The 21,884-nt window shown below is 49.5% G+C and overlaps 1 protein-coding gene across 2 annotated transcripts in view; it reads left to right on the top strand.

Moving 5' to 3' along the window:
- Positions 1–21,884, top strand: part of RGS9 (regulator of G protein signaling 9) — a 69,396-nt gene that overhangs the window by 20,450 nt on the left and 27,062 nt on the right. The window contains exons 8-11 of one of the 2 annotated variants that reach the window (XM_037808658.1): positions 3,763–3,844; positions 11,566–11,628; positions 19,299–19,328; positions 20,580–20,641. In XM_037808658.1, the coding sequence (XP_037664586.1) occupies positions 3,763–3,844; positions 11,566–11,628; positions 19,299–19,328; positions 20,580–20,641 (237 nt within the window). Of the gene's footprint in view, positions 1–3,762; positions 3,845–11,565; positions 11,638–19,298; positions 19,329–20,579; positions 20,642–21,884 lie in introns of both variants that reach the window. The other variant, XM_037808657.1, reaches the window with a different exon arrangement.

Below are 21,884 nucleotides of genomic sequence, written 5' to 3'. Positions count from 1 at the left end.
GAGTAGCACCATCTAAAGCAGAGGGAGAAAGAGAGAGCACCTGGGTGGATCACAGTTGACTCTTGTCACTTCTGCTCACAGTTCATTAGCCAAAGTAGGCCCCTTGGTTGTGCCCGCCTTCAAAGGGGAATAAATGAGGACATACAGTCCTACTTTCTGCCTGAAACGTGGGAGAGCTACAACTATCTGTGAGGCCCAGCCTCACTCACCCTGACAGGTCCAGCTCCCAAAGTGTCTAGACTTGCTTGGTGCACGCTTGGGCTGGACAGTGGAGAAGGAGCTTGAGAAGCAGCCTTGGAGTTGAGCAAGTGCTTAGCTCCGTTATGCAAGAGTGGTGGTTTAGGAAGAATAAAAAATTCTCGCGGGAGATGGCTTTTTTGCCTTCTCTGGGGGGAAAATATATTCTTGTAGTTTAGATTCAAAGAGAAGAGCACTAATGAGAGCTGGCACTGCTTTTTAGCCCCCAGCACATTTCTACCTGAGACAAAGCAACATGGGGGTAGCTTCAGAATCTTTATCACTTATTTTTAGGCTTCATTTGGTGAGTTGTAGACCATCTCATTTTTTGTTAGGGAGAGTGGGTATAGATGCCAGAGTAGTAATTATTATCACCTCTCACTTTTATTGATGGGGAAACTGAGTCTTGGAGAGGTTAAACTTACTTGGCCAAGGTCAGTCAGTGAGGTAGTGGCAGAGCTCAGACCAGTATTGCTTCATTCCATTCAGTGCAATGGTTTGATTCCTACTTAGGTTCTAGCACAGGGCAGGGCACCAGGGACACAGAGATGGAAGAGATGTGCCCAACCCCCAGCCCTCCCTGCCCTCCTTCCCCCTTCTCTGAGCAGGTCGAGTCCAGCGAGGACCATGAACCCTGACATATGCTGTCCAGGATGCTCTATCTTCTCCCGCAGCTCAGAGCTATTCTCAGTGGCCCCGGAGGCCCTACCACTCAGACCTTGACCTCAGCCTGGCCAAGGCTCTGTGCTGCCCATTTCATGGGTGTTCCTTTCCCTGAAGTCTTTGGCTCCACCCCATGGCCCTCTTCCCTGCCCCATATCCCCCACTTCACTTCCAGGTGTCTTGGGATGAGCAATTCCTGAAAGCCTTTCTCCTTTTGAGATGCTGGCATTTCTCCACTCATTCCGTTGCTTGACTCAAAAGGGCTCTACTTTTAGATGTAGGGTCTCATCACAAAGTGAGGCTGGCCATGTAGGTTGCCCATGAGGTAGCCACTTTATCACACCGAGTCCTTCAACCCAGACGCCTCTTCTGAGTTCCAGGCTCAGACTCCAGCTACTTACTCAACATCTCCTTGTTGATGTCCCATGGACATCTCAAACTTAACTTGTCCATATTTGAACATGTTCCCCTCAGTCCCCAAACCTTCTTTTCCTCCAGTATCACCCATATCCGTACAAAGAAGCACCATCCACCACCCTCCTTACCCCTCAGGTCCACTCAGTCATCCAGGCTGGTGACCCCTTCTGGAACTAAATCTGTCTGTCTGCATTGTCCCTACACTGGTCGAGCCAACCTCACTCTCGCCTGGGCCATGGCATCATCCTCCCAACTGGCTTCTCTGCTCCCATTTTTCTCCAGTTTGGAAAGACAAATAGGATCATGTCACTCCTTTCAGATAATATCTGAGAGCTCTCAGTTCGAATGTTGCTTCCTCCAAGAGGCTGTTCTGATGAGCCATTGCTGCTCACAGGTCATCCAAAAACCTAGGGACTCAAAACTGACAATTATTTTATTATCTCTTAGGGTTTCTGTGGGTTGGGAATTTGGAAGGGCCAGCAGGGCAGTTCTGGCTCATTGTCTCTCAGGTGGTTGTGGTCAGATGGCTAGAGCGAGGGGCCTGGGGCAATGGGTGCTGGCTGGGCTCTCACACCTCTTCTTGTCACCTTTTTGTCTCCATGTGTCTCTCCACGTCCCTCCACATGTGTCTCCTCATCACTCCCCATCTCTCCTTGTGTCCCTCTTTGTGTCTCTCTACATCTCTCCACATCTCTCTACATGTCTCTCCTCATCTCTCCTCATCTTTTCATATCTCTCCTTACTTCTCTCCTCAGGTTTCTCCTCATGTCTCCTCATCTCTCTATATCTCTTCATGTCTCTCCATGTCTCTCCTCGTGTCTCTCCATGTGTCTCCACGTCTCTCCTCATCCCTTCATGTGTCTCCTCATGTCTCTCCTCATCTCTTCATGTCTCCCCTCAGGTCTCTCCTCATCTCTCCATCTTTCTCCACATCTCTCCTCATCTCTCCTTCTCTCTCCATGTCTCTCCATGTCTCTCCTTGTGTCTCTCCATGTGTCTCCATGTCTTTCCATGTCCCTCCACTTATCTCCTCATGTCTCTCCTCATCTCTCTGCATCTCTCCTCATCTCTCTACATCTCTTCATGTCTCTCCATGTCTGTCCACGTGTCTCTCCATGTGTCTCCACGTCTCTCCTTATTTCTCCACGTATCTCCTCAGGTCTCTCCTTGTCTCTCCTCATCTCTTCACGTCACTCCTCAGGTCTCGTATCTTCACATCTCTCCTCATCTCTCCTCATCTCTCCTTGTCTCTCCATGTTTCTCCATGTGTCTCCACATCTCTCCTCATCTCTCCACGTCTCTCCGTGCCTCTCCTTGTGCCCCTGCACCTGGTCCAGTGTGGCCTCCTCACAGCATGGCGACATCAGGGTGGTCAGCTGCTTGCAGGCCCCTCCTCCCCAGGACACACAGGCTGGTTAACCTGGTAGAAAACCCAACTGGGTTGGCAAGGGGAAGTGGGAGCGACAGTGAATACATTTAATTTTCCAGAAGAGTCTGGTGAAACATCCCGCTGGGATGGCACTGTTCACCCCATCTGGCTCCCTGGTGTTGTTCACAATACATCAGCTGGGAAATAAATCCACCGACTCTGCCTTGCTGAGGGCTCGTGCGTCATCCCGCGTTGCCTGGGAAAGCAAGCATTACTGAGCCTCAGCTCGGGTCGCCGTGGAAATGGTGCTGGCTGGGGCCTGCAGCAGGACAGTTTTTGTTCCTTGCTCCTGTAGAAGGAAAGCCCAGCATCATCTCCTATCCCTAACAGAAGGGGGGAGACTAAGAGATGAGAGGGGAAATAGCCTTTTTCAATAATAAGTTCGCCTCAGAAAAGCCCCTGACTTGAAAGGAACTCTGGAGTGACATGGTGGAACTAACAGGAAGGGATGCCCTGACGTTTTCCCGTCACGTCCTCAGCAGTGACCACTGCCTGCTTGTTCTGATGGTGATTGTGCTGTTCACCAGTGCAGGGGAAATTAAGAAGCCAGGTGATCAAATGCCAGCCCGGGATGTCATCCGGGTCTCACTGCAGGGGTGAGGTTGATTGGAGTCTGGGGCTAGTCGTGGCGGCCTGGTTGCATTTCAGCAGTGCGTTGTCAGCAGGAGCGTGGACTGGGCCAGGCTGCCTGGGTGCAAGTCCTACTTCTGCCACTCACTTATAGCGTGACCCTGGGCGGGGCATCCAACCTCTCTCTGCTCCAGTTCCCTGATCTGTGAAGTGAAGAAGGGTCACTGGGCGGATTGAACTAGCTCATACAGTTTGCAGAAGTATTTGGGAGGGTACCTGGCACCTAAGTGCAATATTTGCTTTTGCCATTATTATTTTTATGGCCAACCTGGGTTATTTGGCAGGCTGGGGAAGAGTGGCCGAAGTGCACAGGAGTGGAGGCCACCACTGACCCAAAGATGCAAAGTATTCCTGACTGGCCTTAACTGTGGCTCTTGGCTTTTCAGGACTGGAAAGGAAAGGAACAAAGCAGATAGGTATGCACTGGATTGCCAAGAGAAGGCATATTGGCTGGTGCATCGATGCCCTGTGAGTATCAGCCTCCCAGGCTTTAACCCATTTCTCCTTGTGACCCCCCAACCCCTCCTTGTGCTCGCCACCCCTTTGCCAGCTCATCTCCTGGGGTGAGAATGGGATCAGCAGGAGGAGCTGCTCAATGAGGGGGTAGCATCCCAGTGCCTCGTGGTTGGAAGAGGAGACACACTGTCTGGATGGAGTCTACTTATGGCCATCTGTTGGAGTTAGGGTTACCTAAGGAAAGGATGTGAATGTGTTTTTCTATTATGAGGGCTGGAATGTTTGGGGGGTGGGGAGAGGATATCATGCCTTAGAAAAAGAATTTAAGAAGAAAAAAAAATCAGAACTCAGGGTAGAAAAACAGAATATTGTAGAGAACTGAAACTCTCTGTAGCCAAAGCCATCCTTCGTGTCTCTTGCTCCCTCCCCTTTTCCTCTCCCAGATCCATTCCCTAGGAGCCAAGATGAGATGCGGGGAGGTGAGAAGGATAAGTGTGTGTTAAGCTTTTCATTGCTCGAGCACATCGCACCTCTGGCTTTGGCACTTTTAATGGTCCAGGGACACAAGGGGCACACAACAGTGTAAATTGTCACAGCTCATCGCTGGGAAATGGAAGGCTCATCCCTGAGCACAGAGAGCCAGACAGTGGCTGCTGCCCACTGTGGCTAACTCTTGTGCCTCGGTTTCCTTCTGTGTCAGACCCAAGTGCTACCTGCTGATCATGAGAAGTGGGATACGTGAAAGGGATTCCAGAAAGTGAAGTGTTCAAAACAAACACTCCTCCTCCTCCTCCTTTAGTTTCCTTGCCTGCCAAGGTGTCTGGAATTCTCAGAACCAGAAAGTGAACTGAGTCAATCATAGTGCCAAAGTTCATGGACTTTGGAACTTCTAGATCATCAGATTTTGGCCATTTTGTTAATCTTCTTTCTTCATTCAAAACGATTCCCCTAAGGCATTCCATCTGTGCAGGCATCTGTTTGGAGACCTTATTACGGAGGTTAAGGTGCTGGGGTTGATCCGCAAGCAGCTTGTTTGGTTTTGCTTTGTTTCACCTTCCTCCTCTAGTTACACCAGTTTGAAAATGCCCAACCCAGGTCCTTGGGGGGCTGTGAAAGTGTGGATGATTGAGCATCGGGTCCTGGAGAAACAGTGCCAAGCGCATGCCTCCCACTGGTAGCTCAGGAGGGAGATCTTTGTATGAGAAGGAAGCAGCATGTTGTTCAGCCTGTACCTGGTCAGATATTCCACAAGAAGGGAGCCTTACTAAGGATAAGGGAAAATGACAGATAAGCCACTCATTTGGCAAGATGCCTGGTGTCCAGCAGCACCCATAACCAAGGAGGATGGAGAATGTAAAGAATCCACAGTGTGGGAACGGCAGTGTGACTGCATTCCGTACAAAGCCCCACACTCTGGCTGTGTAATGCTTCCTTCCCCTCCATGATCCTGCCACCGGGAGTCCCAGCTGAAAAACGTGTTATCCGAGATCTCCTCTGTTCTTCTGGGGTGTGCTCTCAGCCCCCACCTCAGGCAAGTGGTCAAGTGGCTCTTCATCAGATGACGTTGAAGTACATAAACTTCACAATGTGTGTCTGCCACCACCACCTCCCCAATCTCCACCCACCACCATTACCATCAAATCCATCATCACCATCACCACAGTCACCTCCACCTTCACCACCTCCACCACCTTCACCGATCTCCACCACCTCCATCTCCACGTCTACCATGTCCACCACAGTCACCTCCACCACCTCCATCACAGTCACCTCCACCACCTCCATCTCCACCACTTCTACTGTCTCCACCACCTCCATCTCCACCACCTCTACCGTCTCCACCACCTCCATCTCCACCACCTCTACCATCTCCACCACCTCCATCTCCACCACCTCTACCGTCTCCACCACCTCCATCTCCACCACCTCTACCGTCTCCACCACCTCTACCATCTCCACCATCTCCATCTCCACCACCTCTACCGTCTCCACCACCTGCATCTCTACCACCTCCTCCACCTCCACCACAGTCATCTCCACCTCCACCACCTCCATCTCCACCACCTCTACCGTCTCCACCACCTCCATCTCCACCACCTCTACCGTCTCCACCACCTCCATCTCCACCACCTCTACCGTCTCCACCACCTCCATCTCCACCACCTCTACCGTCTCCACCACCTCCATCTCCACCACCTCTACCGTCTCCACCACCTCCATCTCCACCACCTCTACCGTCTCCACCACCTCCATCTCCACCACCTCTACCGTCTCCACCACCTCTACCGTCTCCACCACCTCCATCTCCACCACCTCTACCGTCTCCACCACCTCCATCTCCACCACCTCTACCGTCTCCACCACCTCCATCTCCACCACCTCTACCATCACCACCACCTCCATCTCCACCACCTCTACCATTTCCACCACCTCTACCGTCTCCACCACCTCCATCTCCACTTCCACCACCTCCACCAGTCAGTTCCACTACCTCTACCCCCTTCACTACAATCACCTCCACCTCCACCACCTCTACCACCTCTGCCACCTCCATCTCTACCTCTGCCACCTCCTCCACCTCCACCACAGTCACCTCCACCTCCACTACCTCCGTCTCCACCACCTCCACCACCTCTGCCACCTCCATCTCCACCTCTACAACCTCCACTGCCTCTGCCGCCAATGCCACCATCACCATTGCTATTGTCATTGTCACTGTTATCATAAACATCATCATCACCACAAGAGAAATAGAGAGTTTACAATGTGCTGGACACTGTGCTAAGCATTTTGTGTTTATATCTTATTTAATCTTTGCAGCCCTGTGTGAAAGGCAGTATTATGATCCCCTCTTTAGTGATAAGTGGGTTGAAGCTCAGAAATGTTGACAATTTGCCCAAAGTTACAAACCTAGCAAGTGACAGAGGATTTGAACCCACATACAGCTGACTGCAGGACCCTCCCTCTTGACTGTTGTGCTCTTTTATCTCCCATGACAATGTCATGTGATGTCTTAGTGCGTTTGAGGCTTTTTTGTAATCTCCTCAATTATAGCACATTGCACAAGTCACTAGTGCCTGCGGCCGGTCCCTCTTTTGATAGCACTGGGGACCAACGTTCAGAATCAGGCTTGGATGTTCTCTGAGCAGCTGTAAAACTCCTAGTGCACGAAACTGCTCTTCACATCTAATCTCTCTCACCTCTGCTCCCCTAAATCAAAACTGGGCCAGTAGTCAGAGAGGAAGCACAGTGCATCTGGACCCTGTTCTCCCACACTTTTTATGAACGCCCTTGGCCCCTTGTTGACCTGAGCGGGTGGAAGGTGTTCTGTTTGGAGAGCTTCTGTTTGAAGAGTATCTCAGCCTAGAAAGTGAGCAATCTGGATGACAATCCAAGGAAACCCAGGAGCTTGTGGACTGTCAGACTGTCTCCAGGAGACCCAAACAAACTGCCAGTTCATGGGGAAAAAGTCAGCCAACGCAAACAAAGCATTTGGCACTGCGGGGTGGAAAGCAGCCAGTGTGTGGACTGACGCTCACCAACTGTTGTAGCATATGTTACCGAGTCAATGCATTCATTTGTTCATTTGTCTATTCGTTCTTCTGTGGATCCTTTATTGAGCCCTGACTCTATGCCAGGTAAGGAGTCAGGTGCTGGGAATAACACAGCTAGAAGTTATTGAGCACATCCCACGTGCCTGTATTACGCTCTAGGGTAGATTATCTCATTCAGACCCTGGCAGTGACCCTATGAAGTAGGGAGTATCATCGTTCCCATTATTCAGGTGGAGAAATCAAAGCTCAGAGAAGTTAAGCAGCTTGTTCACTGCTAGGATGTGAATCCATGTCTGACTCCAAAGCTTGACATCACTGCTGCTGTGCATGGAGGACCCACATGTGGTGCCCTTCTGTCACCTCAAGGAGCTCAAAATCCAAATTAATGTCCCCCAGGTGAGCAGTGCTCTCCCAGAGCTGAGACCCCAGTGCTGAGGGAGTACAGGGGTATGTTGAGCCAGGTGCTGTATCAGGGATGTCGTCACCGGCAGAGGCCAAGATCAGACATGGGTGGCAGTGGCTGAGTGATCTGACCCCATTCCCCGTGGGTCCCGAGCCCAAGTGCCAGCCATGATTTAGCATCCTGTAATGAAGGAAAATTATGTTCTGCTCCCAAAGGGGACAAAGTACTGGCCCAAGCATAATGAAACAACAGTCAGTCCGTTGTGTACATGAGCAGACGGAGAAATGGCTCCTTTAGAGATGCCACTTTTGGGGCATTCCATGCATCTCAGCTCCTGTGTCTCCTGAGGCTGCAGCCCACTGCTTGGGACCCCTCTGTGGACAGAGGCTGCCTTTGGCAGTGTCTGCTCTGAATCAAGAGGTCACTTGATTGAATGTCAAACTAAATGGCCCATGTTTCAACCTCCTACACAAACACTCCACCAGAGAAGATGCCTGCCCTCCATTTCCTGTTGAGGTTGGGCTAAATGTCCAACAATGGAGAAGGGCAAAATAAATTAAAGGATTTGCTGGTTTCTCTCATCACAGAACACCCAGGCACTTTCCTCTGGCCTTCCACAGTGATGGAACATTGTGAAGCTATTGAATGAACGTTAATTCTTTTAAAGGCCATTTAATGACCTGGGAAAATGGTCTGACATAGAACATTATGTCATAAAACCAGGATGAAAAATTCCCTCTACTCCGTGGTCCAAATTTTCTTAAACAACATATTCAACAAACATTTTGTAACTGCTCCCTCTCTGCCAGGCACTTTGTAGACAACGGGGGATATTTGGATTTGGATGCTGAGCCAAGGCAGATGTGGGCATACACTTTCAAGGAGCTTACAGTCTGGTAGAAAAACAAAGACCAGCAATTATACACAAATAAGTGTGAAATCTACAGAATGCCAGGAGAGCTGGTAAGGGGCTGGGGACCTGATCAGATCCGGGGCCAGGGAACACATCTGTGTGAAAGTGGCCCTCCAGCCGAGTTCTGCTCGGAGCAGCAGACTTCTCTAACCCCTGAATCTAAAACCTGCTCCCCTGGTTCAGCCTCATCTCTCTCTATCTCTTTATCCTGTTTTATTTATTTATTTTTTTCATGCAAGTATTTGGTATTTTATTTTATTTGTTTCCTGCCCCCTGCATCGAAAGGGTCTTAACTAATGCTCCAGGGAAGAGAGTGGTGATAAGAACAGGAGAAGGGACAGGAGGGCCTGGTGAGAGCCACCAAGAAGGGGTGCCACCAGCTCCTGCCCGGCCCTGCTCTGCAATGCTGAGCCCAGAGAATGTCGCTCCCTGTGGAGCAATGATCAGGAGCACACGAGGTCCCTTCTTAACCTGAAGTATGAAGCAGTTTAAAAATTGCACCTTTGGCTGATGCCTGAGGGCTGGTTGCTCCCCGGCCTTCAGGGCTCCTCTGGCTGAGTGGGGGGAGGCTGGGCCTTCCCCGTGGGGTTTCCTGGGTAAGGCCTCCTGATCTCCCGGCAGCCCCCGCAGGAATGCGCTGTGGCCCGTCTTTCCTGTGCACCGAGAGGCGGTGCTGGCTTATCTCATTCGAGCATCTTCTTGTGCGCCAGCAGCTGCGTCAGCCGTGGCTCTGGTGATGTCCCCGTGGAGGCGCAGGCTTCATGCTACTTGCTGAACGAATGAATGGATCCTGATTCTCCCGAACCAGCCAAGGCAGCAGGGCAGCCCCTGGGGAGTTTTGAAGGCAGGAGTGCCGGGATGGGACCACCTCCATGTGTCCCCGCTGGGTGTGGAACCATCGAGACTTAGCCGGCTGCTGCCCCAGTGATGCAGGAGCAGACCGGAGCCAGGCAGGGGCTGCAGCAGGACCCGCAGGTGGAGCAGGACAGCCCGGTGGGGGGCTGCTGGCTCTGAGAGTCTGGGCGGGGAGGACCCCTCCTGGGCTGATGAGGATTCCAGTTCCGCGTCTGCTCCAGGGCGGGAAGTTCAAAGCAAAGAGCTGGCTGACTGATTCACATTGAACAGATGATCACACTTTGAAGCTGCCAAGGCTGTGACTGCAGAGACACGGGCTGGATGTGTGAATGTGGGTGTGAGTGGGTGTGAGTGTGTGCATGCATATGCGTGTGTATGTTTGTGAAGTCTGGCTTTGATCACACTGGAGGAGGGACTCTTCATACCAGATGGAGGGAGAAACTCCTAGAACCTGGAACTCACCTTAGACAGAGGCATTGATTTTTATGCTAACACAACAGCCCAATACCAACACACACACACACACACACACACACACACACACACATGCACACACACACACCTCTGCATCATCCCTTCATAGGTGCAGAGTAATTCACCATTTGTGTGATTAATTGCTGAATGGCTGCCTCCCCCACAAATTTGGAAGGGCCTAAAGAGCAGGCATCTCAGGATGTGTTCACCATGGGCTCCCCAGCACTCAGCACAGTGGCCAGCACATAATAAGTGCTTCATAAATAGCTGATGACTGAATTCCTCATGTAACAATGACAGTAAGGGTGGTGTCTCCATTTCACTGCCCCCCTTGCCCCTGCCCGTTTTCTGTTTCCTTCTGCTCTCTCTTGCTTGCCCAGGCTGTATGCCTAATACTTGACCCAGTGATAGCCTAAGTTAGAGTTGCCAGATTTAACAAATAAAATACAAGATGCCCAGTTAAATTGGAATTTTGAATAATTTTTAATGTATCATTTTATGTAAAACATATTTTAGATATATTTTTTGGTATAAAAATAAAATAAGTATACAAATATTAGTGCATAAATTATTCGTTGTTTATCTGACGTTTAAAATTTACCTGAGTGTCCTATATTTTATTTGGCAACCCTACCTCTGAACTACAAAGACAGCTGACCCTACTGGTGAGGCTGAATCTGGTGGAAGAAAGCCCAGTTGCTCCTCCATTCTTTCCTTCAACCAGCTTGGTTAGTGACATGTCTTGAGTATTTGATGTGTGCCCAGTGCCAAACCAGCATAGGAGGAAGTGAAAGACCCAAGTTTCTGGCCTCAAGGAGTTGAGAAAGAGTAAGATTGGCTGGAGAGTTGTGCTGCCCAATGGAGAAGGGGCCGACAAAGATGGCAGAATCAGCCCTTTACATGCATGACCCCAGAATGCATGTTCCTTTGTTCAATAATAGCTACCCACCATTGAGAGTGTCATACCCCTTTTTGTTCAAATCCTTACTCATAAGAAGGAATCTTCTCCATTTCATAGAAGGGGAAGTGAGTGTAGAGAGGGGAAGTGGTTTCCTAAGGTCTTTTGCATAGCCGGGAAGCAGCAGAGTCAGGATTGGAACCCAGAGGTGCCCGACTGAAGCTGGGGCTCCCCCAAAGCACCACAATGCTAATTCTTTCCTCTGCTTCCCTGCCAGCCCAGACAGACGTGGTGCAGAGTGGCAGAGGAGCCGAGAGTCCCACCTACCAATCCCAGTGAACTCCTTTTGAGCTTGAATGTTATTCACCATCCTTCTTTCTTCTATCCATCCATCCATCCATCCATCCATCCATCCTTCCATCCACCATCCTGCTATGTTAGGTTCTGGAGATGCTGTGGTGGCAGAACAGTCCCCATGGAGCTCCCTGGCTTCCCCAGTGGGTGTCACACATCCTCTTGACTCCCCAAGCCCCTTTAGCTCACCCTCACAACTGGCAGCTTGGCCAAGACCCAAAGTCAATCTGAAACTGGAGACTTGCTCTGTCGTGGTGCTTATGCTGCGTTTATTCTGTCCAGCCAGGAGTGAACAACGTACTGGACTATGGCCTGGACCGAGTCACCAATCCAAATGAAACGAAGGTAAACCAGGTATGTCCGCACTCGGAGGTGCTCACCGGGAGCTGCGCACTTTGGGCAGGGCTGGGTCAGAGTCTGAGGCTCGGAAGGTGTCCACACATCTATTCATGTCTCTGGGGGCAATGATGTTCCCCCTCTGAGACTAACAAAGAGAGGAGGGCTGTGGGCTCTGTGATTTGGGGGCAGGGGGAAGGCCGTGGCTGGGGTCCTGGGTAAGGAGAGATTATAATTGGACTGAGACAAGAGTGGAACATGCAGGTCAGAGCAAATGGAACCTAGATTGTTGGTTTTCAGGCTTTTCTGAGTCACCTCCCCCTGTGAAAATCCGTGAAAGTTATAAACCTATTCTGCCCCCAAATGCACAGACATTTTGCACACAATTTCAGCCAACAAAACTTCTGCTCAATCAACTTTGATTTAAACCTTAACTGACATGACAGGGCCAGGAATGCCACACTTGGTTGGTGTCCCAGTGGGATAAAACCTCACCTGTCTTTGCAAAGATTCTCCCACACTCTCTGTTTTAGAGGAGACTTTCCCCAAATAAGCCCCCTTCTTATTGGATGGATGGCCAATTTCCTATAGTCTTTGTTTACTTGCAGAGATGACGTTCATAAGCTGTTGCCACAGTGGACATCTAGGTCAGGGTCCGTCCACCCTGGTGCTATTGACATTTGAGCCGGGTCATTCTTGGTTAGTGGGGGAGGCCGTCCCGGGCTTCAGAGGATGTTTAGCAGCTTCCTTGATGCCAGTAGCTCTGCACCCCTCCCCGCCCCCTGTCCTGACAACCAAAAATGTCTCCAGACATTGCCCGGTGTCTCCTGGGTGGGGTGGGGGCAGCAAATGATACCCCAGTTAAGAACTAGTGATCCAGATAAACCAGCCTAAAACGGATTAAATGGCTTGACTGCTTTGTGTCTAACGTCATCTTTGTCCACAAAGGGGTCAGTAACCTCTTTGGCTTGGCCGATCGTCTGTGAGACTCGGCAGGGCCTTAACACAGCAGTGTGGGTCGGGAGGGACGTGCTGGGGAGGGGAGAAGAGGCAGAAGGAAGGTGATGGGGAAAGGAAAGGCAGCAGGGAGAGGTGGAGGGGCCGCTCTGAGATGGTGACAAGAGCCTGAAACTCAGCATGACTGTGGGGGGGGGGGGCTCCACCTGCGCATTAGGGGATTCGGGACAAAGTCCAGGTGGAGAGGGACGTCGAGCATCCCCGGAGTGGATCATCAGGTCCCTTCTCCGCTCAGAGCGGCCGTTCCTTGACAAGCATGGGTGCTGTTGCCTCCGGCCGCCGTTCCCAGGGTGGCCTTTTCCATGTCCCCCTCGTCAGACAGCAGAGAGTTGCTGAGGCCTCGTAGGCTTGGTTGCCGTGGGAACAGAATCATGGCGTAAAATACTGAACCCGGGCGGGTGATTTGCTTTTTTATGGATAACTGGCATCTCCGGGGACCTCTCTCATGTGGAGGAGGGGAAGGGTGGGGGCAGAACGCACATCACCCACTCGGACAGGGGGGTGGTTTGAGGGTGGAGGGGCGGCCGTCCGTGCCCCAGGCCCCGTCCGAGGCCACCCAGGACTGGGCTTCGTTCCAGTGGTGACTTGCCCTGCTTTACCCATCAGCTTCTGTCTCTCTCTCTCTTCTCCACCAGCTCTCTTTCTCCTGTCTGTGTGCCCTGGCTGCTGTGGAGAATTCAGAAGAATAAAGGACCGTGATTCTCCTGCCAGTGCCCTCTCCCAGCCCCCTCCCCTCGGCCCACCCCAGCGGTTCATGGGACTGGAGGCTGGCATGGCACCGTGTTTGATCCATTCGTAACATTTCCCACCATTTGGCTGAGGGTTGAGGCTTTATGTCCCCTGTTTTTCCACATTGATCTGTGCTGATAAGAGAGGGTCACCGAGAATGCCAAGAATATTATAAATCCTGAGGAGGGCAGAGGTTTTGGGTTTTTGTCTCAGTGCAGAGAAGACTCACAGTGCATGAGCTGGTTTGCAGAAAGGGGTCACCTCTGAGAATCAGTGAAATCTTGAAAAGATATCTGTTTTGCTTAAATGGAGGCAAATGACCCAGAAGAAATAAATACCACTCAAGTGTAAGAAAGGAGGCTGTTTGGTAGGCAGGTGTCTGGGGCCACTGGGTGAGCGTTTCCTTAGGCTGCTGGCCCAGGGTCAGCAGAGCTGCCCCACCTCAGGGGGAACCAGCCACAGGCCAGGGGCACACCCAGGGAGCGTGTGCAGGGTGCCATGGGTGCACAGCCCCCCATCTTCCCTATATCAGATCACAAAGACTATTTGGCTCTGCAGAGAAGAGACTGGGTTGAGTCTTCTCACTGGCCTGGGTGGGAGCAGTGGCATGCCTGGGGGGCCCAGGACGTGATGGAGGGGCAGGGGGCTGCTCGTGGCAGGGGTCTCATTTCCATCTAGAGATGAGGGGCAGGGCAGTGCGCCGAAGAGAGCTTTGATATCGGAATGAATCCCAGCTCAGCCACTCACTGGCTGTGTGATCTTGGACAACCTCTTGAGCTATTCAGATTCTCAGCGCTCTCAGCTATAAAACAGGAATACCAATAGTCCCTTCCGTACAGGATTAAACAAGTTCATTTATGTAAAATGTCTAGAATGGCATCCAAAATGTAGAGTCACTTCAAAGCCAGTAGCTTTTACTATAATGTTTTTCCGTTTTGTGAGAGAGATAACTTATGGGGGACTCTTTGGCCCTAGCCCCCATTTGGGGGAGCTGTATCTAGCCAATTTCCTCATCTTTCCTTCGTCCTTCTTATACTTTTAGCCTGGTTGGGGGTGGGGAGAAGAAGACGCACAATGATCTTGACTTCTCTGCCTAGTCCAATGAATAGCTGCCGAGTGTGCACACTGGTCTTTGAGTAAAAGCCAAAAATATCACTCCAGAGTATGAAACACTGTGCTCTGCAGAGCCCTCAGCCCGGAGCCTCGGTGAATGAAAGCCTCCCATATACTCCCACCTGTTGGAGACAAGCTACTTGACTTTCTTCTCGGGGCTCTGGGTGAGCAGTGCTGCCGGGGGGAGGGACGGCCCTAATGGCTGCCCAGTGCTGGAAGCTCACCGTGTGCCAGGCATTGGGCCAAGCGCCTCCCACCTGCTGACAGCTCAGCTAAGGCTCACGATAACCTTGGGAGTAAATAGTACTGCTAGCATCCTTATTTTATAGTTGAGGAAACAGGCCAAGAGAGAGAGTAAAAAACTCATCCAAGGGCACACAGCTCAGAACAGTAAAGCCAAAATATGAACCTCAGCTGGTGGGCCTCAGAGCCCACTCTGTTCCCGCCTGGTGTGTTCTAATGTACATTATGCAGCTTTTAGAAGCTCGAGGGATTTCACTAAATGCTCACAGCAACTTGGTAAGCAAGGTAATATCATTTCCATTTTTCATACGCCTGAAACAGAGGGATTTAGTGGCCTGCCCAAGGTGGCCCGGCCAGGATTCAAACTTAGGTCTTTCCAGTCCTACAGCTCATGCTCTTTCGTCATGTAATCGCCCTCCAGCCCTTAGTTCCTGCACCCAGGGCGGCCTCAGGGGCAGGTGATCTGGACAGTCACACAGGGCCCCGTGCCTGGAAGGGCCCTTGCTTGGTTTAATGTTCTGCTGTTGCTGTCTGAACGTTGTCAGTACTTTTCTGAACACGGGGCCCTGCATTTTCATTTTTGCACTGGGCTCAGCAAATGGGGTTTCTGTCAGGACAGATACTTACTTCGGATGATCAGGCCCTTAGCATTCTGGTCTCCTTGGACAGGTGTGCCCTTGTCTGCTTTACATTAACCTCTTCTGTTTCTAGATTTTCTGGTTTCTGATTTCCAGCCCTCTCTCCAGCCCCAGTGTCTGTGCTGCCCCATTCTTGGTTCCCCATCTGGGGTTTCGCTCCGTGGCTGGCTGCCTGGTGTCAGAGCCCTTGCTCATGTCTTCCCTGGGCTCCCCCCTCCTGCCTGGATATGGCCCCAGGGCCTCTCAGGGGTCTCACGCTTGACCGGTCCTGCCTCAACATTTGCCTGCAGCCCCCGTCTGGTTTGGGGGTCCACAAGACAGCCACCAAGCTCTCTAAACAGGCCCTAGATGTGTCCCTAGATGGGCAGCTCTGCAAGCGAAGGGTACTAAGTTAGAATTCCAGCATACAGAGCGTTCAAAGATTCCTTACGCAGGGAATTCAGAATTTAGCAAAGTGTGTCACTGGCGAGGAATAAAGAAATGGACTTCCCTCCAGGAAGGCCAGCAAATGAGAAAGGAGAGGATTTATATGTGTGAATTCCAGGGTGGAAAACATGCTTATTTCTTCTTATTTTATCATTAGGTGATTTTCTTTGAAATCTTTGGAAGTGTGTGTGTGTTTTTTTTTTAAATAACTTTACTTTAAAACAATGCTTCTTATGGCCTTTGGCTGAGTAACAATAATATTAATAAGGGTGACAGATTTAGCAAATAAAAATAATGGACACCCAGTTAAATGTGAATTTCAGATAAACAATGAAATTTTTTTAGTGTATGTCCCAGATGTTGCATGGGCTTCTTCTATTTTATCTGGTAATTAGCATCCGAGGCCTGTGCTCAGCAACCGACTATCAACCCTAGTTAATAGCCGCTGTATGTTGGGTCTCTGCTCTCGGTGAGTCCCCTTATGTCCATTATCTCATTTAATCTCCTGTTTTAGAAATGAAGACACAGAGGCTCTGAGATGCTGAACAAGTCATCCAGGGTCCCATGACCGGTTAGGACAGAACCAGGATTTTGACCTTGGCCTGAACCCTTGAGCCCACACTCTTTCCTAAACCAGTCTTCCTCTGTGAGATCAGATTGTCTCTCTGTCCTTTAGAAAAGTCCAGAACCCTCTCCTTCCACTGCCACAACACACACATACACACACACACACACACGTATATACACACACACACACACCCCTAGAAGGACAGAGGAACCCTGTACCCCAATCTAGAGGAAGCTGACACCATGGACAGTTATTTTTAAGACCGGAAATAAAAACTGAAATTCCCGCAGCCAATCCAAGATAGAGGTGGGGAAGCCTCTGTCTCAACCAAACCCTATTATTAGAGAACATGTGGCAGGACTGGTTCCCAGAAGACAGCTGCTAATTCTGAGCATCAGAAAACAAAAAGCAAGTCACACCAGATACACAGCCCTAATAAGGTAATAAAATCAAATGAAGTGAATTAAAATATATATTTTTAAAGAAGACTGAATACCAGGGCCATGGCTCCAGGAGCAAACAAACTAGGCCAAAGGAAAACCGCAAAAGGTAGAATAGAAATGAGTAAGCCTGAGGCTGTGGCTTGTGAGTGCAGCTCCCCATGAAACCCCCAGAACACCAGATAGACTAAATGTTCCCCTCATTTCATCTGGTTTTGGCCACCCAGGAGTCCCCTGGCCGCAGATGCAGGCCACAGAATGGAGGGGTGTCAGCTGCTGAGCATGTGCCTAGCTTGATTGCAATCTTTACCATCATTAGTGATAATTAAAGAGTATGTCCTGTGTTTGTGTTTCATCTCGGGATTGAGGCTCAGGCCTCTTTTTGTTTTTTGAAATTAAATGACTGGACAGAGTCATCCCCTTCTGCAGCCTTCTCAGCTTCAGAGCACAGAAGGATTTGGTAAAGAGAGCAGCCAAGATTGGAGAAAGTTGACCTAGTCAACTATTTTATGTTTCTCGTGGATTAATCCTCAGCTTTGCGAGGAGGCTGGGTCATTTGGTTCAAATGCAAGGGCACTGACATCTGGCAGAGCTGGGCTTGAATCCTGGCACAGCCAGTTACTAACCAGGAGATGCTGGGAAAATTGCCCATGACATCTCAGAGCCTCAGTTTCCTCCACTAAAAATCAGAATAATAAGACCACCTTTCCTTAAGTCTTGGGAGGGTTCAAAGAGGAGTCAATTTCTTGGCACTAGTCACTGTGCAGTTAAGATTGCCCTGAAATCCAGCTTCTTTTAGGAGCAGAGGCGCTGACTAGTAGATGCTCTCCTCCGGAATCCACCCCAGCAGGATGCCGACAGATGGATCTGATCATAGTAGCTTTGAATGCAAATCCACTCTGGCCCTAGGGTCCTTCTCTACCTGAATCATGTGTCGGCTAAAGCAGAGCCTCATGTTGGGAGAAAAATGGAAACAAATGATCACGGTGGTTGCCAAAATATTTGGATCATTTATGTAGCATTTTCATTTTTTTTAAGTGGAAAAAGATTCGATTATGCTTGGAAAATGTCCCCATTTTTCCAGGCTCCAAGCACATTGCAGTTGTAATCTATTCAATATTTGTTGAGCCTTGACTCTGCAGCAGGCCCTGTACTAGGGGATACGGCAGCCAGCAAGATGCGGTGGTCTCCCTGCCTTCCATGATGCTGAGTGGGTGTTACTTACATTAAGCAAAGATTCGTGCAAGTATATATGTGGTTACAACTGTATTAGGTGCTGATCAGGAGGAAGGCAGAGTGTGTGAGTCCCAAACAGCAGACCTGTCTGAACGTTACCCGTCTGAGATAACTGTCCCTACTCCCCACTCTAGAAAAAGCTTTCCTGTGAAAAGCAATGACATAAAAGCAATCCAATGGGGGAAAAGAAAAACAACAAAACTGAAATCCAGTGTGGCTTAGGAGAGGCAAGTATGTGACTTTCCCAACTGGGCTGTCGGTTTCTTGTCCATGGGCTCCAGGGCCAATGCTTGTTTTCCTAACTGGCTGTGGGAAGTAGTGTCCTCCTCGGGCCTCTGACTCTAATCCAGCTTGTCTGGTTGGGTTAAATGTCTTGGATATTAGCAGCCAGGGATTAAGATGCTCAGCTTGGAGCATGAGGATTGGCTCTTGCTCACAACCCCACCTGGAAAAACTGAGACTAGGCTCGCTGCTGCACCTGTCCTTGAAGAGCTGTGTGGGGCAAACGGTGCCATGGAAGCCCCTCTTGGATTGTAGAAGAACTGTGTATTTTAGAAGGAGACGGGTCTGAATGGTTGCCAGGAATTTCTAAGGGCCTAAACTTGGAGCCCCTCCTGGAATCATCCTTTATTCTGCCATAGCTCAAAGGGCCCAGAGAGAGAACTCCCTGCAGCTCACCCTGGCACTTGCTCCAGCTGTTTCGGTGAGGGGCTGGGGCCCGGGTGGTCTTTCACATTGCAGCCCAGCTCACGGACTCTGCTTGCAGCAGAGGCTGGTCTCAGGGGTTTTAATTGTGAGGTTTATTTTTTGACAACCTGGCTTTTTTATTCCAACTTGTGGTATTGGTCAAGTGTTATGAATACATGAGGAATGACCCATTCATTCAGATCGCTCCCTCGTGAGAAAGGACACAAAAAATCCAGCTCCACGCTAGTTTCCCAGATTTATCTCTCATTCCCTGGAAGGTGGTCCTGTAAGTACTATGGAAGAAGGGGGCAAACCCCAAATGTAATCTGTAATTCATCTTGGCTTATAGGAGAACAGGGTAAAGCTTTGGTGATAAATCGCAGCCCCTCCCTCACCAACTCTCTTAGTTGGTGTAATTCTCCAGTCGTTGGGTAATGTAGGGTGGAGGTGATGAACTACCTTTGAAGTAAGAAAAGATGGACAGTTTTATCATGGGGAGGGATTTTTATATTTTGAATGGGTATTTGAACTGTAATGATGTAATGATACCTGTTTAATGATTTCTGTTTCTTTGTTTTACAGAAACAAACAATCACTGCTGTCAGAAAAGAGGTAATTTGTCTCTCAAGTTCCTGCAAAGTGTGACTTTGAAACCCCTAACAAATTACATATACTTTGGCTTTATGCTCTACATTTGGTAATGAAATGAAGACCATGTGTAATGTGCAAACAGTTGTTTCCAAACTAACGGACAGCACAGAATGACAGCAGCTTTTGTAAGACGTGAGTCGGGCTGATGCTGAGACACAGGGTAGGAGATGGCCCCGCAGGTCACAGCTCTGAGGGATGACCAGGGGGCCCATGGGGGCGGGCACTTCAGTGTCTGCATCCACCGCCTACAGTTACTGGGCCTGTCACAATCTGTCCAGGGTGGAAAATGACCCATTTTGGAAAGTCTTGGATCTGGAGCCCAAGATAGAGCTTTGGGAAATGTCTTAGTTTGTCAGAGCAGCTGTCACAAATACCACACAGTGGAGGTGGTTTTTAAACAATGGGAATTTATTGGCTCACGGTTTTGAGGCTAGGAGAAGCCAAAATCAAGGCATCGGCGAGGCTCGTTTTCTTGTGAAAATCTGTAGTGTTCTGGTGCTGGCTGTTAGCAATCCTTGGGATTCCTTGGCTTGTATTTCTGCCTCCTGTCACATGGCGATGTCCTTTCCTTTCTTCTCTACTGCTGGGTTCTCTGATTCTCTTTATAAGGGCTCCAGTAATCTGGATTTAGACTTACTATCATTCAGTTGGGCCCAGCTTAACTAAAAATAATATCTTCAGGAGGTCCTATTTACATGGGTTCACACCCACACGGACATGGATTAAGATTAAGAACATTGTGTTTGTTGGGATGCATAATTCAACCTACCACAGAAAGTACTGGCCATTGAGGTGGGATACGTCAGTGGACATCTGATCAGGGAAGAAGGTGGTTGAGGAGATGGATGGCTCGCTCCTGCCGAAGCTGAAGAACCAGGAAGGCTCACTCTGCTTCTGTCAGCCAGAGACCTGTGAGAGAAAAGCCGAGCATCTGTCCCCGGGTCTCCGTTTCCTGCTCCTTAGAACCTTTTCTTTCATCTGGTGCCTTTTCTCAGACCATCACATGATGGATTAAGGGGGCCACTAACTTGAAGTTGGGGTCCATCTCTCCATGGTGGGTCTGAGCCCTACTGGTGGCTGGCTCGAGGGCATGAGATGGCTGCTGGGATGGATACTTGGCCTCCAAATTTGGAGGCCATGTGTAAATATCAGCATCAGCAACCCTCAAGGGTGGGGAATTTGGACATCTTCTAACACCTGTTTCTCTTCCAGATCATGTATTACCAACAGGCCTTAATGAGGTCCACGGTGAAGTCTTCGGTGTCCCTTGGAGGGTATGTCCCTGATTTGTTGGTCATTCTGTGGTTTGGACAATAGGTAGGAAAGAGGAGAACATTTGCTTTAAGATGAGCCTGACAAGTCATGAACTTAAGAACTGTGAAGGGCCAACCAGTCTCTTAGGGGCTTCGTATCTCAGTTCTTCACTCGGAATAAGCCTCCAGGTCTTACATGTTAGGCAAAATCAAGGGTGAGTGAAGTTCTGTGCGAGCCTGCCGTCTTTATTGGATGGGAAAGGTGGAAGAGGTGAAAAGCCCACAGTCTGGGCCCTACATGGATCCAACACGGCCTGTGTCCCTATCGTTAACCACTCAAATTTATTATTTCCTGGTTCGTGGTACTGCTAAATGTCCATTGTTAATCTTTGATTTGAAATCCAAGTATAATAAGTTGGAAATTTATATTTAATTCGTTGAACTTTCAAGCTCCCTTGATCCAGCCACTCCAGGATATTATTTAGGAGACACCAAAGGGTTTCGTGCCTCTCAAACAAAAGCAATTCTTTTGAAATGTGAACCTCATTTTAGGCCCATCTCACTAACTCGGGGCTTTTTCTGCACATGTGGAAATGGCTTTGGCTTATTACTGTGGAGGCCCAATGTGACAAATCATCTGTTATGAATGTGGCATTGATTGGGACTCAAGATGCTATGTTTTGTTTAGTCCCTTCTTCCAATATGGCTAAGAATCCGGCTTTTGTAGAAATCTCCAAAAATCTTTAAGTTTTCCAAGTTCCCTAGTTTGCAGAAATGCTGCCTGCCCGAGAAAATGTGCCCTGCGCCCACCCACATTTTTCAGTGACCGCTGTCTGCTGCTGCTGACCGCTAATCACAGACGAGGAGTAGAAAAGCATGCTCTGTAGGGACTCACTTGGGGTTTTGATGATAATCATTGTTCTTTGATAAAGTCAAAATCATCTTAGTTTCCATGAAACTAAACAGAAATGGAGTTGAAGGAGACACAGGCTATTGGATATTTCTTAGGTGTGCTGCCCAATTTGTCTTGGTGCCTTAGTACTGTAATTTCAACATCATTAGTGATTGGACCTGTGGACCAGTTATTTTTTTCCAGTTGCTCTACTGATAAAAGTCTGATGGACAAATAAGAGGGACTTGGGAGAAACAAACCCAGTCCTCTGGTGTGTGTCCAGAGCATGGAACCTCTTCTGTCAAAATCCATGGTATAATCCCCAACTGTGGGTTGGAGGCCCAGCAGGTTTTGTTCTTCTTTTTTTTTTAA

The sequence above is a fragment of the Choloepus didactylus genome, chromosome 18, assembly GCF_015220235.1.
Source record: "Choloepus didactylus isolate mChoDid1 chromosome 18, mChoDid1.pri, whole genome shotgun sequence".
In the NCBI taxonomy this organism is placed as follows: Eukaryota; Metazoa; Chordata; class Mammalia; order Pilosa; family Megalonychidae; genus Choloepus; species Choloepus didactylus.
Note: the sequence above shows the minus strand (reverse complement) of the source record. Positions and strands in the feature narration are given on the sequence as shown.